The sequence below is a fragment of the Tenrec ecaudatus genome, chromosome 11 (genome assembly GCF_050624435.1).
Source record: "Tenrec ecaudatus isolate mTenEca1 chromosome 11, mTenEca1.hap1, whole genome shotgun sequence".
NCBI classification, from domain to species: domain Eukaryota; kingdom Metazoa; phylum Chordata; class Mammalia; order Afrosoricida; family Tenrecidae; genus Tenrec; species Tenrec ecaudatus.
The window spans coordinates 10,911,871-10,931,617 of record NC_134540.1 but is presented as its reverse complement, the minus strand read 5'-3'; the positions used below and the strand labels follow the sequence as shown (position 1 = coordinate 10,931,617).

At 45.6% G+C, this 19,747-nt stretch overlaps 1 protein-coding gene across 1 annotated transcript in view; it reads right to left on the bottom strand.

Moving 5' to 3' along the window:
* XPO4 (exportin 4) overlaps positions 1–19,192 on the bottom strand; it is a 93,999-nt gene extending 74,807 nt beyond the window's left edge. Inside the window, exon 1 of the mRNA XM_075562841.1 lies at positions 18,911–19,192. Within this exon, the coding sequence (XP_075418956.1) occupies positions 18,911–18,979 (69 nt within the window). The 5' untranslated portion in view covers positions 18,980–19,192. The remainder of the gene's footprint in view (positions 1–18,910) is intronic.
* Between the last annotated feature and the right edge of the window lie 555 nt (positions 19,193–19,747).

Here is a 19,747-nt window from a genome sequence, read left to right as displayed (position 1 = left end):
CACACTGCAACACTGTATATAAGATATATTACTAAAGAGGCAAGGGAGAGAGAGGAAGGGGAAGGAAGTGAGGAAGCAGTCGAGAGAGGGAGGTAGGGAGGGAGTCTCAAATTATCTAAATAGTTCCTATTCATTCAAAAATATCTACTCAGGCATAGCTATATACCAGGAGGCTTAAAAAAGTTCATGGAAAACTTTCAGTATCTTTCGATTACATTTTTCCATGAACTTTTCTCATATATAAACTGCTATTAAAAACCACCTCAACTCACTGCCTTCAAGTCAATGTTGACTCATAGCGGACCCCCTGACACCCCCACCGGAGTTTTGGAGACTGTAACTTGTTTACGGAACAGTAGAGAAAGCCCAGTCTTTCTCCCATGGAGCTGCTGGTGGTTTCGAACTGCCGCCTATGCGGGATCGTAGCCCAACACGTAAGCAAGCACTGCACCGCCAGGGCGCCCTGACATCCAGTCACCCATTTATTGGTGAAGCAGAATGCTAACTATCTCCTTCCTCTATCTCCTTTCATCTAAGGGTCTACCTTATTTCTTTCCTGGAAGAAACTCAGAGGTTGTCACCTAGTCAATACCACAAAGTAAGTTAACATAGCCAGAATTTTACCATAAGTCCCTCCACATGACATCAACGGCCATGTATTAAACCCCTTTCCTTACATAAAAATTTTTTTCTTATCAGTCTGCATGACTAATATCTCAGGTATCAAGTAGAAAAACCACATAGTATTCTTGGCTCAATATATATATATATATATATATATATATATATATATATATATATATATATATATATATAGAGAGAGAGAGAGAGAGAGAGAGAGAGAGTGTGTTTATGATAGTGGTTTACGTGTTGGGCTGCTAACTGCCAAGTCAGCAGTTCTAACCCACCAGGCACTCTGTTGGGAGTAAAATGAGGCTATTCTTCCCAATGGGGTCACTATGAGTTAAAGTCAGCTCAATATACGTGAGTTTGTTTTTTAAATATAATTATAAAAGAGCAAAAATGAGGCCATCAAAATCAGATTGAAACTCAAGCACTACTTATAAATACAAAATAAACAAAAGTAGAAAACTTGCTTTGAAATTGTAACACAGGCCTCATCTTAGGAAATGTCTTAATTAGTTAATAAGTGTCAATTCCTTTCATCTTTTAGAGAAATAGGATGGTGTAATATTCCAATTAGAAAATGGCTTACCTACCACTCAAAATCAAAATGAGCTTAACTCATTCACTGAAAATTAATAATAGGAATGTGTTCAATTTTCTGTTCCCTATCCCTATAATGTTTTTGCTAAATCTTCAGAGCTGTATCTTAAAAAAAAAAATCACTGGCATAAAATGATACTTTCTTACTTTAAATTCATTCAGCCAGTATTTCATTGTATCCTACAGAGTACTGAGCCTTTCAATGAAGGCAAATTTCAGCCACTAACCTAATTAATCCTTTGTAATTCCCTAGCACATACCCCAAAGTTATCCTTTCAAATTTGTTTCAAACTTCTCAATTCACTTTAGTTCTTATTACAATCAGTATTTCTCAAACTAAACAATAAGCCTTGAATTGCATTATTAAAGAATTCTATGGCCAAAAAAATAAAGAAACAGAACAACACAGGAAGTCTCCAAAACAGACCGAAGGAATACACAGTCACTGAACTAACAAGGAGGAGCCCTGGGAATACTGGTTGGGTTGCCATTTGCATAGTTGGCAGTTCAAAACCATCAGTAACTCCTCAGGAGAAAGACTGGACTTTCTACTCCTATAAAGTTATAGTCTTGGAACCCACAGAGGGCCACTAAGAGTCAGCAATTTAAACCCACCCGTCTGCTACATGGGAGAAGGGGGCCATCTGCTCGCATAAGGCCATAGAAGTCAGAACACACTTGATGGGTGGCTGGGTTATGTCGATAAGAAAGGAGCCCGGACAGTGCTGTGGGGTAAGCAGTAGGCTGCTAACTGCAAGGTCAGCAATTCAAACCCACAAGACTCCTCTCAGGAGAAAGATGAGGCTATCAGCTTCAGCAAAGATTTACAGTCTCAGTACTCCCATACGGGGTTGTTGCCAGTGGGAAATGACCCAGTGGTGATGGGTTCATACCAGTAAGAACTGACTGATGTGCAATCATTTCAGGAAAAAGCCTCTGAGAAAGAACTGCTGTGCTAAAGGGAGACACACGAGTTGCACAGAGGATGATGCTGGTGAATAACAAGTCTCCAGGAACTAAATAAATACTAACTGAGGTGCTCCAAACGATGCCGTGCTGGAAACACACTAGTCCACATGAAAATTTAGAAAGCTGAGAACACCTGTTTTATGCAAAGGAATCCAATTGTGTGGGGCATAACAAATTATGAAGTGCATTATGAAGAACACTTCAATGAGCTCATGAAGGTACCCTATACACAGACCAAGAGGCAAGGGAAAACTTCATGGTTTGAAATTGGAACAGGTGTGTAACAGGACTGTATCCTTCCACCTTACTTGGTCAACCTGATGGTAATCTGTGAAGGTGGGCTACATGAAGAACGCAGTATCAGGAGGAAGACTCATCATCAACCAGCAATACATAGAAAACACAACCTTGCGTGTCAAAAACAAAAACGAGAAGCATTTACTGATGAAGTAAAAGATCATCGTCGTCAATCTGGACTATGACTGTATGAACAGACAACAAAAATCCTCACAATTGGACCAAGAGACATCATAATAAATGTAGAAATCCTGATGTTGTCAATGACTTCATTTTACTCGGGTCCACAGTAACACGCATGGAAGCAGCAGTCAGGAAAACAAATGGCATGATACAGTGGGCAATCTACTGCAGAGGGCCTCCAATATATTAGAAAGCACAGATGCTTCTCTGCTGACTAGCAGGGCCTGACTGACCCAAGCCATGGTCTTTTCAATAGCACCAATGCATGAGAGAGGTGGACAATGAATAAGGAAGACAGGGACTAATGTATTCAAATTGTGTTGGTGAAAAATGCTAAATACAACATAAGCCAATCAGTCTTAAAAGAAACACAATCAGAATATTCCTTAAAAGATAGGCTAACAAGACTTCAAGTATTTACTTTGGGCATGTCATGAAAAAAAACACAATCACCAGAAAAAATACCATGTTTCAAAAAAATAGAAGGCCTTAATGAGACGTATTGACACAACAGTCAACCATCGGTTCAAATCACGGATAGCACAGGCCCATCTGTGTAATCTATTATAGCGAAGGCAACCTGTGTTCACTATGAGTCAGAATTGACTAGAAGGCAATTGGTGTTTGGCTTTGTAGCAAACCTGAAAGCAATTTACACTTCTTTCTCTCCAAAAGTGATCTTTTACTTTCCCAAAGTAAGAGCCTTCCAGTCTGATGAGCTCCTTTATATACATTTCCTTTCAAAATCATTCTTCATCCCGGTATTCCCCCCTACCCACCCCCACCCCCGCTTCTAGATGCCACTCCAATTTCTTGCAGGGTAGTTTCCTCCCCCATAACTTCCTGTTAGACCTACAATCTCTTTCTTCCTTCCCAAAGAGCTTCCTGTCCTTCCGCATCTCTCTTACGGTTGTCCTTAGCAGTGACTCCCTTTCCTGTGCTCATAAACAAGTCTACCTTATCTCAACAGCCCCTTTACACAAGCACCCCTTTATTACAGAAACAGGATACTAGACCAGAAAGACCTGGTTTATAATCCCATTTCTGCAGCACACGGTTAGGACACCCTAGGCAAATATAAGGGCTACCTCCCTGTACTTCGGGGTCCCCACCTGCAAACTGCTGCTAACAGCCATCCTGTTAGGAAAGGACACGCCCTCTTGTCTGCCGGTTGCTGCGCTGCGGGGGCTTGTGCGCTGCCGTGATGCTGGAAGCCATGTCACTGGTATTTCATAGATCAGCAGTTTCTGGCATCTTATTCTGCTGTTTTCTTATTAATTTCTAAAAGTTGTTAGTAGTTTCAAAGGTTTGCTTTTTGTTTCTAAAGCTTAAATTTATAGTTCATGTGGTATGAGATCAGTAAAGATCTAATTTAATGGTTTTTGTTATACAGAGCCAGTTTTTCCCAGCTATATTTAGTCATTCCTTTCTTCACTAATTTATCATACACCATGTCTTAGGCTTCTTAAATAAGGCATACATTGTAAAATAAAGCAATTTTATATTTAAATACAGCCTTCAAAATGTTAACACCCAAAGCAAACCAAGCCCACTGTTGAGTGGATTCTGACTCACAGAGACTCTGTGGAGGAGGTTCTAGACTGTGAATCTTTCTGGGAGCAGACAGCCTCATCTTTCTCCTGCAGATGCACTGGTGAAATTGAGCCACTGACACTGTGGTTAGCAAGCCAACATTTACCTGACAGCATCACCAGGGCTCCTTTCTTAATCGGAGAAGGGGCCAAAAATAAAACAAAGGTGAACCTCAGCTTAAAAGTCACTAACTGCACTGAATTTCAGAGCCCTGGTAGAGAAAGATGAGACTTTCTACTCTCGTAAAGATTTATAGTCTCAGATCCCAAACAAACAATTCTATTGAAGCGGATGAAGAGTCGGAGTGGAGACCCAAAGACCAGCTATAGACAATTGGACATCCCCTCATGGAAGTTACAAGGAAGGGATGAGCCAGTCAGAATGCAATATAGCACCAACAAAACACACTACAGTCCTCTAGTTCAGTGGTTCTCAATCTGTGGGTCCCGACCCCTTTGTGGGTCAAATGACCCTTTCACGGAGGTCACCCAATTCATAACAGTAGTAAAATTATAGTTATAAAGTAGCAACGAAAATAATTTTATGGTTGGGGGGGGGGTCACCACAACATGAGGAACTAACTGTATTAAAGGGCCGTGGCATTAGGACAGTTGAAAACCACTGCTCTAATTCTTTAATGCTTCCTCCCCCTACTATATATCATGACCCCAGTTCTGCCTTACAAATCTGCCTAAACAGGAGCATGCACATGGGTACAGATAAGAGCGCTTGACACACGAAATTCAGGGCAGATCAACCCCTCAGGGACAGCAATGGAAGTAGCAATACCATAAAAGATAGGGGGAAGGTGGGAGCAAACGGTGAGAAAGGGGTACCTGATCACAATGATCAACATATAAACAACCCCCCCCTCCAGGGGAACGGATAACAGAAATGTGGGAGAAGGGAGACAGTGGGTAGCGTAAGATATGAAAATAATAATAATTTACAATTTATCAAGGGGTCACGAGGGTGGGAGGGGAGTGAAGGCGGGAGGGGAAAAGGAGTTGATACCAAGGGCTCAAGTAGAAAGAAAATGCTTGAAAATGATGATGGCAACATATGTACAAATGCGCTTGATACAATTGATGCATGGATTGTTTTACGAGCCCCCAATAAAATGATTTATATAAAATAATTGGTGGATATGGACGTACAGTGTGGATATTCTTTAATACAGAATATACCATGAAGTGCTATATTAATGAACAAATATGTCTGGGAAAAAGTAAAGAAAAAACATTTCTTAAAAGTACGGGTGTTAAAGAAAAAAAAAAGTATGGGGGACAAGGCTTCATTTCACATACTATGGTCATGCTGTCAAAAGGGACCCGTCTCTGGAAAAGACATCCTGCTTTCAGTAAAGTGGAGGGTTGGTGACAAAGGAAGAGCCGGACACAGTGGCTGCCTCAATGGGCTCGAGCACGGCTACTTTTGAGAATGGCATAGGACTGGGCGGTGCTCTGTTCTGATGCACAAATGGACTCCACTGCACATAACATAAGCAACAACTTGACGAACTGAGACTTTATCTGAAGGCAATGAGCAGGTTTTTAATAGAACAATAGTGTTTTCATTTGTGCGCTGGGAAGACCGTCAAAAGATCTGGAAATGACAGCACTTGAAGACCAGTGGCAGGCCAATTAGGAACAAACATTTTTTAAAAAGAAACTAAACTAAAAAAAAAGATTTAAATTCTCAACCCATAGGGGCAGTTTTACTTGGCCCTCAGTTAGAAATGAACACAATGAGTTTGGTTTTCTGAAGTGGATTGCACACCTTTAACAAAGGGCTAAGATTCAGAATGCAGATACTTTTATAAAAAAGAGGTATCAGCAACTCAGAGCAGAATGGCCACCTCCCCGACATTCATCCCCACCCCCCTCCAGCCTCTTCTTTACTTTATTCAGCCAGCAAGAGGCACGGCTGAATGTCACCTCCCAGCCCCTTGCAGCCGAGCGCAGCTTTGGCATTAAGTTACGGTCAATGAGATATAGGCAAAGTTTCAGCTAGACATTACCTTTTTTAAAAAAATAATCTTTGGATCAGAATTCTCCTTTCCTGTTCTCGGGAAATGGACATGGCATTACCAAAATTCTCAGAACATCAGAAGATCTAGAATGCAAAAGCCACGTGCTAAGCACTGTCCAACAGAAAAGGTGTGCGTCCCTGGGTTCCTGGCATCCTGGATCCATCTTTGGATCACCCAACTCCATACTTCACAGGAGAGAAAAGTACTGGAAGCGACTTTTCCAACACCAAACCAAAAGCATCCTGCCATCGAGTTGATACTGACTCATGCAAACCTATAAGACAGAGTAGAACTGCCTCCCCACCCCCTTGTGGGTTTCCAAGACTTTAAATCTTTACAGAAGACAGCCTCATCTTTCTTCTGTGAGCAGCTGGTGGGTTCGAACTGTTGGCCTTGTGGTTAACAGCTAAATATGTAACCAATACACTCTCACAGCTCCTTTTTAAAGACACTGTTACTTGGGTTTCCTGTTCATTTGAAATATGCTCATTTAGGACGGACAATTTACCAAGCAGCATGCCAGAACCTGAAGACAATGTAAGGATTGAAAACTAAGCCCAAATTCAATGCAACCCCACCCAGACTAAAGCACACTACCACAGCCAGGTAGCGAACAGTGGGCTAGATAATTAGACTAGGAAATAGCAAGGGCTAATAAACACGGAGGCGTGTACTCACATGCACTCACTGCCATTAGGTTGATGTCTACTGAGAGGGACCCTGTAAAGCGGCACAGAACTGTCCCCGTGGGTTTCCAAAACTTTCAACTCTTGACAGGAGTCAAAACTAGCTGGTGGTTTCCAACTGCTGACTTTGCAGTTAGCAGGCCAATGTATAACCACTCTGCTACCAGGAAGCACACAGTACCTCACACGTAAGCAAGGAGATGGAAACAAACCATCATTTCTGACTGATCAGCTGAACAAAGAAGTACATAAATGAGAGCGTTGGAAGTTTTAGGGAAGGTGAACTCGATTAAACTGCTGATGGTAATTCATATAAAATGGGACATTCACTTGGAACTTAGAATTAGCTAGAAAAGGCTGATGGTGCTAACCAGCGTTAAGCCGAACCCCACTTACAGACAGCCATTCCCTAGAAATCTCTCCCATATACATACAAATGGCACAGACGTTCCTACAGCACTCCACTAGCAGCATCCAATAAAGGGTAACAAGCTGGATGTCTACCAACAGAGAACATATTGTAGCATAGTCACGTAATGGTTTCTGAGGCCTTTAGATGATTGAACTAGTTCCCAAACTTATTTGGCTCAGTGACCCATTTTCAGAAAAAAAGAATAATTACTCAATACTTCCCCCCTGGAAATTGAAAAATGTTGCACCATAGCCCATAATGCAGGATAAAGCACATACTTTTGGAGCACCCCGCCCACCACACAGGGCAGCCTCCACCACCGCACCACCATCCCCAAAAAAGGCAGTATCACCCACTTTGGGAAACAGTGAAATAGAACTGTAGTTATCCAAGTGGATAAACCAAGAAAATGAACCAGAATGAAAAAAGATAAATGACCTAAGGGTACGTGTAACATAGAGTTTATGCAAAAATCACAACACTCCAAATTTTCCCCCATTGCCATCGATTTGACCCTGACTCATAGCAACCCCAGATGTTGGAGTAGAAATCGATCTCATTGCCACTGAGCCAGTTCTGGCTTATAGTGACCCTACAGGACAGGGTACAACTGTCCCTGTAGGTTTCCAAGGCTAAAGAAAAATGACCCAGCTAGTCCAATCATCTTTCTTAACAGGAGCAGGAAGTCTCATCTTCCTGCCCCAGAGTGGCTACAGGTTTCAAAGTGCTGACCTTGTGGTTAGCAGGCCAACATGTAACCCAGCATGCCACCAGGGCTCCCGGAGTAGAACCAGTTAGAACAAATTAAGGTTAACAGTGTGAAGAACATTTCACTGTGCGCATGCAAAACCTGTACATAACAAAATTGAGAGATACAAAAAGAAATTAATTTTAATTTTGTTTAACTGCACTTGTATTCAACAGCAAACACCAAACTTTAAAACAGATATAGTAGACTAACACACTAAACCAAACCCACCTCCATCGAGTCAATGATGACTCACAGTGACCTTCCACGGGTTTCCAAGATACTATAACCGTTCACAGGAGCAGAAAGCCCATTCTTTCTCAAGAGGACCTGCTGGTGGTTTCCAACTGCCAGCTACACGGATCACAGCCCAAGGCGTTAAGTGTTACCCACGATGCCACCAGGGCTCCGAGGGAGCCTCAGAGGCTCCTTCTCAGGGTCCACAGTTCCTGAGAATACAACTGTCCTTGAATGTGAGTGACCTGTAAATTTCTTTCCCTGCCCCGCCCTCACCGGCTTTTGCTATTTATGAAATGGGTCTAGAGGCATTGCCTCTGCAGTGTTAAGTTTCACTGAACACCACTGAAAATTCCGTTTTCATTTTCTGTCTGTGACAGCAAAGAGAAGAAAACTGACAAAGGAAGCCATTTCACCAAGTGTCCAGCTGTCATGGAATAAGAGGATGACCTCGGAGGTGGACAGCAGCACTCAAGACTGGTAGTGCAAGATAAGGTGCCCAGAGGCAGACGTGCCAATTTCCATTCATAACTGAAGTTAACTTAAATGAGAAATTCAGTGGCTCCATCCCCCTGCCACCTTTCAAGTCCTCATCAGCCTCCTGTAGCTAATGACCACCCTTATCAGAGACTGCAGCTCAGTTTTCTATCACCAAAGCGCGTTCTCAGGCAGCACTAGTCTAGAAGACATGTAATTAAGTCAATAAATATTAAATGAGTGCTTACTACAGCACCTGATTTATATGTTTTGGTGCAATGTTATTTGATACATTGAAGAATGAAAGTAGTTAACATTCATACAGCACCAACTACGTGCCGGGTAAGCATTACACTGCTCAGTACAAGGTCAGCGGTTCAACCCCACCAGCTGTTCATCCGGAGAAAGAGGATGAAGATGGCTACTCCCATCAAGATTTATGGCCTCGGAGGGGAATAAAAAAAAAAAAAGATTTATGGCCTTGGAAATCCTATACAAGCCACTATGACCCAGAACTGACTCAATGGCAGTGAGTTTGGAGGACAGGGGATTTAAACTATGTGCTGGGCCCTGCACTAAGTACTCTCTTCCTTAGGTGAATGAAATATCAAGTAGCCTGCCCACCCACACCCCGAGGTATGCATTATTCTTTTCATACTTTGGAGATGAAGAAACAGAGCAGAGGTTAAATGACTTGGCAGATGTCACATAGCTAGTCACTGGTGGAGCTACGAGGAGTCCAGCCAGCCCGGCACCAGGCCCTGTGGGAGATGATTGTTGTTCACTGCTGTTCAGTCAACTCTGCTTCATGGCGACCCCACGTATACAGAGCAGAGTTGTCCTCCAGGGTTTGCACGGCTGTCCCTTTCAACTCCTGGTGCTCCCCTCAGTTCCTGGTGCATGGACAGACACCGCACCGGGTAAGTCTGCAGGACCTCAGCTGCTCAAGATCACATTTACCACCGACTGTATTTCCATAGGCTGAAGGAAGGATTAACAGTGAAATAACTTGCTGCCACTGAGTCAATTCCAGCGCCAGGCGATGACTGCCCTTGGGCTTTCCAACACTGTAACTCTTTACGGGCGTAGAAAGCCTCTCGTCTTTCTCCCTTGGATCAGCTTGCAATTTTGAACTGCTGACCTTGTGGTTAGCAGCCCAACAAGTAACACGCTAGCGTCCAGAAATTATTTCAAAGGTAATTTCACACTTCTTATCTGCATCACTGGATATGTTCTAAGTAGGTGATCTTAGCACAAGTTCAACATCTACCTTAAATTAGAATAAAACCAAAATCCACTGCCAATAGTCAACTGCAACTCACAGTAACCCCACATAAGGTTTCTGAGATTAACTCTTTCAGGTAGTAGTACGCCTCATCTTTCTCCCTCTGAGCAGTAGGAAGGTTTCAATCAGCATCCTGTGGTCAGCAGGCCCACGTCTAGCCCACGGGGCCACCAAGACTCTTTTAAATTTGAATAAGGACTATAAATTCCTCATTAATTATCTTCCTAAGGAAAAGAACTCTGCCATTTTCCCTATTTCTAGGGCCTATCCTCATACTACAGTAAACATCCTTTGTATAAATACAATCCACAACCAATGCTCTTGGAATCAGTTGTCAAGAAATCAAAGGATGAAATACATTAAGAAAATCTGTGACAGTCTCTGGGGGAGGAGATGAGCCAGTCAGGGTGCGATGTAGCAATGATGAAAAATACAACTTTCCTCTAGTTCCTAAATGCTTCCTCTTCCTCCACTATCATGATCCCAATTCTCCCTTGCAAGTCTAGCTACACCAGAGGATGTACACTGGTACAGATAGGAACTGGAAACACAGGGAATCCAGGACACATGATCCCTTCAGGACCAGTGGTGAGTGGCGATACTGGGAGGTTAGAGGGAGGGTGGGTTGGAAAAAGGGAACCGATTACAAGGATCTACATGTGACCTTCTCCCTGGGGGACAGATAACAGAAAAGTGGGTGAAGGGAGATGTCAGACAGGGCAAGATATGACAAAATAATAATTTATAAATTATCAAAGGCTCATGAGGGAGGGGGGAGCAGCGAGGGAGGGGAAAAAAATGAGGACCTGATGCCAAGGGCTTAAGTGGAGAGCAAAGTGTTTTGAGAATGATGAGGGCAATGAATGTACAGATGTGCTTTACACAATTGATGTATGTATGGATTGTGATAAGAGTTGTATGAGCCCCTAAAAAAACAATTAAAAAAATAATAAACCCACAAAAAAGAAAATCTGCTACAGCCAACAGTCCTTGAACTAAGTACAAGATTTTCTGGTTTTGTTTTGTTTTGTTGTGAATGGCTTGATGATGTTGTTGTGGTTTTTTCTTGTTACTTGGTTTGTTTGGTCTTGCTTTTGTGCATATTATTATCTCTGCAAGTTGGTCTAAATAAGATAGGCTGGATGAACAATCTGAAGGAAAAAACAACTGGACCGACAGTTCCAGGGGGGACACAGGAGAGGAGGTGGTGGGGAGAAAGGAAGTGGTGTAAACAAACCCAGGGACAAGGGAACAACAAGTGATCCAAATTGGTAGTGAGGAGGGTGTGGGAGGGCATGACTAAGGGTAATGTAACCCAGAGGAATTACTGAAACCCAAATGAAGGCTGAACAGGATAGTGGGACAAGAGGAAAGTAAAAGGAAATAGAGGAAAGAACTAGGAGGCAAAGGGCATTTATAGAGGTCTAAATAAAGGCAGGTACATATGTAAATATTTTTATATATGAAGATGTGGAAATAGATCTATGTGCATATACGTATAGGTTTAGTATTAAGGTAGCAGATGGACATTGGGCCTCTACTCAAGTACTCGTTCAATGCAAAAATACTTTGTTCTATTAAACTAGCATTCTATGATTCTCACCTTCCTGATACAATGGCTGAAAACAAAGCAGATGTATAAGCAAATGTGGTGAAGAAAGCTGATGGTGCCTGGCTATCAAAAGATATAGCGTCTGGGGTCTTAAAGGCTTGAAGGTAAACAAGCGGCCATCTAGCTGAGAAGCAACCAAGCCCACATGGAAGAACACCAGTCTGTGCGATCATGAGGTGTCAAAGGTATCAGGCATCATCATAACAAAAAAATCCTCTCATTGTAAATGAGTGGGTGTGTGGAGTGGAGACATAAAGCCCATCTGTAGACAATTGGACATCCCCTTACGGAAGGGTTGTGGGAAGAGATGAGTCAGTCAGGGTGCAGGGTAGCAACAATCAAACATACAACTTTCCTCTAGTTCCTAAATGCTTCCCCGCCTCACCCCACCCCCTGCCCCCACCCTATCATGATCCCAATTCTACCTTACAAATCTGGCTAGCCCAAAGGATGTACACTGGTACAGATTGGAACTGGAAACACAGGGAATCCAGGAAGGACGATCCCTTCAGGACCAGTGGTGAGAGTGGCAATACTGGAAGGGTGGGGTCGAAAGGGGGAACCGATTACAAGGATCTACATATAACCTCTTCCCTGGGGGTTGGACAACAGAAAAGCGAGTGAAGGGAGATGTCGGACAGTGTAAGATAAAACAGAATAATAATTTATAAATTATAAAGGGTTCATGAGGGAGCAGGGAGCGGGAAGGGAGGGGGGAAATGAGCTGATGCCAGGGGCTTAAGTGGAGAGCAAATGTTTTGAGAATGATGAGGGCAATGAATGTACAAATATGCTTTACACAATTGATGTATGTATGGATTGTGATGAGTTGTATGAGCCCCCAATGAAATGATAAAAACAAGAAAATCTGCTACAAAAGGTCTCGTTAACATGTTTAAAATGCAAAATGTCCCTTTGAGGACTCAAAGCCATAATTTGTTTGCTTTGCATTCAATCATCTCATGAGCATGTAAAAGTGGGACAGCTAATACAGAAGATCACAGAACTTACCCTTTGGAACTAAGGTTTAGGCAAAATAACAATAACAATAATAACAATGATGATGATGGAACATACCGCATAGACTGCCAGAAGAAAGGACACTATCTGTCTGGGGAGAACAGTTGCCAGAATGTTCCTTAGAAGTGAGGATGGGGCACTGTCTCAGGGACTTTGGACATGTTCTCAGAAAGGTCTCTCTTGTGCCTGGTGCAGCAAAGGAGAGCCTTAGGAGAGGCACTGACAGTGCTGCAGCAATGGGCTCCCGCACAGCAACTGCCGTGAGGATGGCGCAGGATGGGGCGGGCAGGGGGGGGGGGTGTCATGGTGTGTGCAGGGCTACCTTACCTTGCTAGGAGCCTGCAACAGGAGGGACTAAAAGAATTAAAATAAATATGCTCACTCCATATAATGCATCTTTCCAAGAAGTAAATGCTGTCATCAGCAGTGTTCATTTTATGACATATGAGTAAGTGGTGGGTGTTACTGTTAGTTCTCCATTCAGCCTGAAGGTGACCACATGGGGTGCCAACAACTCGTACAGCACCAAAGGGTTTTCTAGGCTGTGACCTCGTGGATCTTCAGGCCGCTTTCAGAGGAGCCTGTGGTGACAGGGAGCCACCACCCTCTTGCCAGCAGTGGAGCACTTAACCATCTGCAGCGCACAGCCACCTTTAAATACAGGTTACAAAAGGAAAAGGGTGAAAAACCTAACATTCTATCTTCTAGGTAGAAAGGGCCAAGAGCTACTAAGTAAATGTTCAAACACACATTCTTCTCGCAAACCAGCATACCAATGGGCCCTTTTCCCCAGAGAGCTTGTGTCCAAATGGGAGCTCCATTTGTCTTTACAACCCACCAGTTCCAAGAAGCAGTGCTTGTCTCGGTCTGTGATTGGTGACACTTGTGACCCATGACACTCTCTGGTACACTCCCAGAACGCCAGTCCCCACCCCTAGTATAATAACTCCACCTCACAATTGTTCGCGGGCTACTATTATGTTCCACTAACTGACCATTCCTGGGAAGTAGGGCTTGTCTTTTCCCATATCTGGGACTTACAATTAAAAGGAGAAAACACACACACACACACACACCACCCCCACCACCCACCATGGAGTTTATCCGGACTCATAGTGACCCTGGCTAAGACTTCTGAGGCTACACAGAAATTTTTATGGGAACAAAGAGGCTCTTCGGTCTCCTGAGGAAGAGTTGGTAGGTTTGAACTGCCAACCTTGCAGAGCAATTGAACACTTACCCAACAGTGCCGCTGGGGCTCCAGACACACCAAGCAAATGGCCTAGTCTGACCTAACTAACAGCCAGTTTGAATTACACATCCAAACTAGCATGTGACCTCCAGCAAATCATTCAACGCCTCTGAATGTCAGACTTTCTCTCCCGAGTTTAAGGGTCCCACTCCATCCTACTCGCGTGCAGGCTGAAGTGAGGATCAAGCGAGGTGGGAATTCTGAACAGCACTACAACATGGCAGATACTCCCCAGATGAAAAACCAAATCCCACTCTCACTGAAACTATGAAAGCCAGTCAGGAATCCTGACTATTAAAGCTGTAATGGCTAATAAAACGCATTTTGAAACTTCCCACAAGCAATGAAATGTAACCCTGTTATAATAGGTTGAATTAGAAATGCAACATAGTTGTGTAAAAAATAAACAGTTCTGAAATGGGGGCCTGGGGATCTAGGGTCTCCAACAGGTTTGTCATTCTATGTTCAAGTGACCTACCAGCAAGTCACTTCTACCTCTTTGAACATGAGTTTCTCCAGCTGTAAAACAGAAGGGACAAGGTTCTTATTTCTCAGTCATGGTTTCCTGACACTCCCATAAATAGTTACAGTCTGGGAAACCCAGAGGGGCAGCTCTACCTGCCGTACAGGGTCGCTGACTCGGCATTGACTGGATGGCAGTGAGCTTGGTTTTTTTTTTTTAGTTTGGTTTCCTGATAGAATCTGATTAACGGTAAAGAACTTACTACCAAAATAATAAGTTTGGACCTCAATCACCACCCCCCCCCATCAAAATTGATTAAAATTACTTTGGACTCCCCAAGACCTCTGCTCTTACAATTGTTCTACAGACTAAAAATCTGTCAAACGGTATAAGATATGACAAAATAATGATTTATAAATTATCAAGGGTTCATTAGAGAGGGGGGAGCGGAGAGGGAGGGGGAAAAATGAGGAGCTGATGCCAGGGGCTTAAGTGGAAAGCAAATGTTTTGAGAATGATGAGGGTAACGAATGTACAAATGTGCTTTACACAATTGATGTATATATGTATGGATTGTGATAAGAGTTGTATGAGCCCCCAATAAAAATAATTTTTTTAAAAGTCTGTCTCCATGTGCAGATAAGAGCTGGAAACACAGGGAATCCAGCTCTCCCCAGCCCCCATTATCATGATCCCAATTCTACTTTGCAAATCCGACTAGACCAGAGGATGTACACTGGTGCAGGTAGGAACTGGAAACACGGGGAATCCAGGACAGATGATCCCTTCAGAGCCAGTGCTGAGAGTGGCAATAGTGGGAAGGTGGAGGGAAGGTAGGGTAGAAAGTAGGAACCGATTATAAGGATCTACATATAACCTCCTCCCTGGGGAATAGAAAACAGAAAAGTAGGTGGAGGGAGATGTTGGACAGTGTAAATGACAAAATAATAATTTATAAATTATCAAGGGTTCATGAGGGAGGGGGAGAGGGAGGGAGGAGCAGAGAGGGAAGGGAAAAAATGAGGAGCTCATACCAAGGGCTCAAACAGAAAGCAAATGTTTTGAGAATGATGAGGGAAACAAATGTACAAATGTGCTTGACACAATGGCTGGATTATGGATTGTGCTAAGAGTTGTATGAGCCCCAATAAAATGATTACAGAAAAAGAACAGGGCAAGGGACTCATCTGAGTGTTTGCCTCCACTCCGCCTCCCTCCCTGTAAAGTTGGGCGAACTACTTAGCCTCTATCCGTTTGATTCTTTAGTCTGTAAGATGAAAGCAAAGGAAGACTAGCTCCTGAAAGGTGGCTTATACAGGAATATGTGGAGAGTGGTTGGCACAGGGCTGCGCACCTTAAGCAATCAAGTAACACTGACTAGTGCTATTGGTGAGAAGAGATGGAGGCAGCTTTCAGACCCAGAAATAATGCAGCGACTGCTACTCTGACCACTCAGGAAGCAGTTCTGAATAGTTAAGTGAAATTTTCAAAAGCACATTTCTATTCTTCATCATATAGCGGTTTTTCTTTTCATTTTCTGGGAGAACAGGATGTCAGAAAGGGTCTCTCATGGAGCCTATGAGAAGTGGTGAAGGCCTCCCCGCCACTATCATGACCCCAATTCTACCTTACAAATCCAGCTAGACCAGAGCAGATACACTGGTACAGATAAGCGATTGAAACACAGGGAATCCAGGACAGATAAACCCCTCAGGACCAATAATAAGTAGTGAGGGGAAGGGGAAGGTGGGCTAGAAAGGGGAAACTGATCAAATGATCTACATATACCCCCTCCCAGGGGCACGGACAATAGAAAAGTAGGTGTGGGTGAAGGGAGACACCGGTCAGTGTAAGACATGAAAAAATAATAATTTATAAACTATCAAGGGTTCAGGAGGGAGGGAGGGAGGGGCAAAAATAAGGAGCTGTACCAAGGGCTCAAGTAGAAAGAAAATGTTTGGAAAATGATGATGGTCACCTATGTACAAATGTGCTTGACACAGTGGATATATGTATGGACTGTGATGTATGAGCCCCCAATAAAATGATTTTTAAAAATAAAATAAAGAAGTCGTGAAGGAGAGCAGTGTATTAGACCTTAATATTCTGAGCAATACGTTTCTGGCAGTCGAAGAATGGTTGACAGGAGCACTGGTGGTGTAATAGGTTACTCAGTGTCTTCCTGGGCTGCTAACCTCACGGTCAGTAGTTGGAGACTACCAGCTGCTCCTGGGGAAAAAGATGAGGCTTTCTCCTCCAGTAGAGTCACAGTTTTACCTTGTCCTGAGGCTCACTAAGAGTTGACATCGCCTGGATGGCAGTGACAGGGGGAAGAGTGGTAGGAGTCTTTGGCACATTTTGAATCTACTCATTGACTCCCTCTCCAAGGGGAGTTCTTCAGATCAGTGTTGCCCTCAAGCAGTTGTTCGCTGCCACTCCCCAGGCCAGCCCAGGGAGGGGCAGTCTCCCCCTCAGGGGCTGGCCTGGCAGTGCCCTAGATGGAAATTGAGGGACTGGGTCTGAAAGGTCAAGAGTCAAGCTCTGAAACCACCAAGGGACTTGAACCAATCTTATCTTACAAACTTTTCTAATCTACTTATTAAGAGTACTTATCCCAGTCTCGATCCCTTTCCCAGTGCAGCATCTCTCCTGGTTTTGTGAAGAGGTCCTCTTGTTCTGCGGGCTTTAAAGCTAGCCTCTGGATGCTCTGGACACCATTATGGCCTCGCACAAATGCTCTCTCACAAAGAGGTCCCAACAAAGTCTGTTTGAATTGTGGGTCTCTTCCTCTCCCACCCACCGCCCCAGAAGCAGAACAAGCCGGTTTCATTGGCAAGTAAAAACCCTCTCAACCTCTTAAGGCTGTTGCAAGGATTACAGGCACATAAGGCATTTTACCAGAATCAAATTATGGATCACATCATAAAACCACGGGTCACACAATCCTTCCAGAGGCTAATGATAATGGGGGCCCTAAAAACAAAAAACTAAACTCACCACTGAGTCAATTTGGGCAGGGCAGAACTGCCCCGAAAGGTTCCCAAGTCTGTAAATCTTTACAGGGGTAGAAAGGAGAGGTGGGTGGCTTCGAACTGCTGACCGTGTGGGTTAGCCACCCAATACATAACCACTATATCACCTAGAAAATTTCCAGGTAGCTCTGTACAGTAGGGAGTTTAAGAACCTAATATTAAAGGGGATAAGTGCTACTTCTTTTTGTAGGTTCAAAAGTTTGAAAATATTTTGGATTCCGCTTGTGACCAATAAGACTTAATCCCACTCATGCTGAAACAAGTAAACCCTGCCTTTGTTAAACATCTCAATTCCATGCACCAGCATATCTGGTGTTGAGTACGAAAACAAGACTTGATAAACACACTAGCCTAGAATGAGTGGAACTATTTTTCAATGTGAAGCTCCAACACACACCCAAACGCCCTTACGAAAGGGGAAAGAAAAAAAAAGCCTCTACCCACCACACGCCGGGCTGCATGGAGTTCTTAGGAAGGCTGAAATCAATGAATTATCGGAGCTGGCCTCCAAGTTCCAAAAAGAATGTACTAACACACATTATCATTTACCAAAAAAGAAGAAACCCCTCAGAACGGAGGCAGCCAACGCAAACCGTTTAGAGTCCCTCCTTCCAGTTCCCCCTTCTACGTGGAGTCCTTCCCGGCACCTGGGACGGGTCTTCCCACACCCCTACTCGTCAGTCAAGCTGCTCACCGTCTATCGGGTCAGAATGAACTCTAGAAGCACTACAGACTCGGCCCTGCACACCTGAGCAACCTATTAGGAGCTCGGTACCAGACCAGGTTGTGCTCCAATGACCTTGGTCCCAAAGGTTCCGCTCCCTCCTGCCGGCCATCCACGTGCTGCCGGCTGCAGTTACCCCAAAGGTAAGCTGCTGCCTTTCAGGGCGAGCTCTGTGAGGACCCGAATGCAGGAAGGAAACGACGCGCTGCCCACCGCACCCAAGCTGTGCACTCCCTTCCCTCCAGGCACCGGCTCCCAGCGGCGAGCCCGCAACCCGACAAATTCCCCGGACAGCAGCCCTGCGGTAGGAGACCCTGACCTCCCTCGCCGCGCCGCGCCCGGCGACCCAGGCTGCGGGGCGGGTCGCGGGTGAAGACGGGGCCCCAGAAAACCCTCCTTCCGACCCCACCACCCCCCAACGCCCGGCCGCGGGGCCGGGCAGCCCGGGGGAGGTGGACCGAGTCGGGAAGCCGGGCGCCCGAGGCAGGAGGCAAGAAGTGGGATGGAGACTCCTGCGCCACGCCACCGCCACCTCCGCCTCCCCTTCCAGGGCTCCCCGGAGGCCCTTCCCGCTCGCCAGCCCCGCGGGCGGCCAGGAGCGGCCCGGCCCGGCCGGCCGGCGGCCCGAGGGGCCCGGGGCTGCGGGGCGCGGCGGCCTCACCATCAGAACTTTGGCCGCGTTCTCCAGCTGAGCGATCACTTCTGGGGCCCCCAGCGCCGCCGCCATCATGGTCTCTCTTCAATGACGCGCCATGCGCTGCATTCTGGGAGCGGGCGCCCGCGCGGCCAATCGCCGTGGCGGCCCCGGAGCCCCGCGCGCCGCCTGAGGGCCGGCGCGGCCTCCGCGGGTCGGGCCGGGCCTGGTCGCGTCGGGTCGGGCCGGGGTCGCGCCGGGGACGGGAAGGGCGGCCGCCGGGCCCTCGGCGCCGGGGCAGGGGGACCCCGGAGCGCAGTGCGGGGCGAGGCCGAGCGGCGGGCTCTGACGGCGGCGCGGCGCGGCGCCCGCTCGGCTCCGGGCCCCCCGCCCCCACCCCGCGGCGGCCCGCGCGCATGCGCACTGCCCCGCGCCCCCGCAGCTCGGGCTCGCTGTCACCTGGTCCTGCCCGGGATGCCAGCCCCCTGCCTCGGCTCTGCCCTCACCGCCCACCGCTAGCCCCTCTTCTGAACGCCTCGCCCTGACCGCGGCTCCAGCCAGAAAGGCATTGGTGCTCCAGTGCTGCTAAAACAGCCGAGACAAGTGGGGACCGCCTAGTGGGATGCTTGAAAACAAATTTAATTATGGAAAACCGAGGCATTCAAGTACAGCTTCAGGGCACCTGCTCTCGGGAAAGGCTCTCTCTCTGGGGGTCTTGCGTGCCTGAGAGATTTCCAGGTGTGTGGCTTTACCTGCCCTTTGACTCTATAGGTCTAGGAGGTTCTGGGTGCAGGGACCGGGTCCACAGGGATTCCTGGCTCATCTTTCTTTGGGGTGGTCATCTCTGCACACTAGTTTACTATC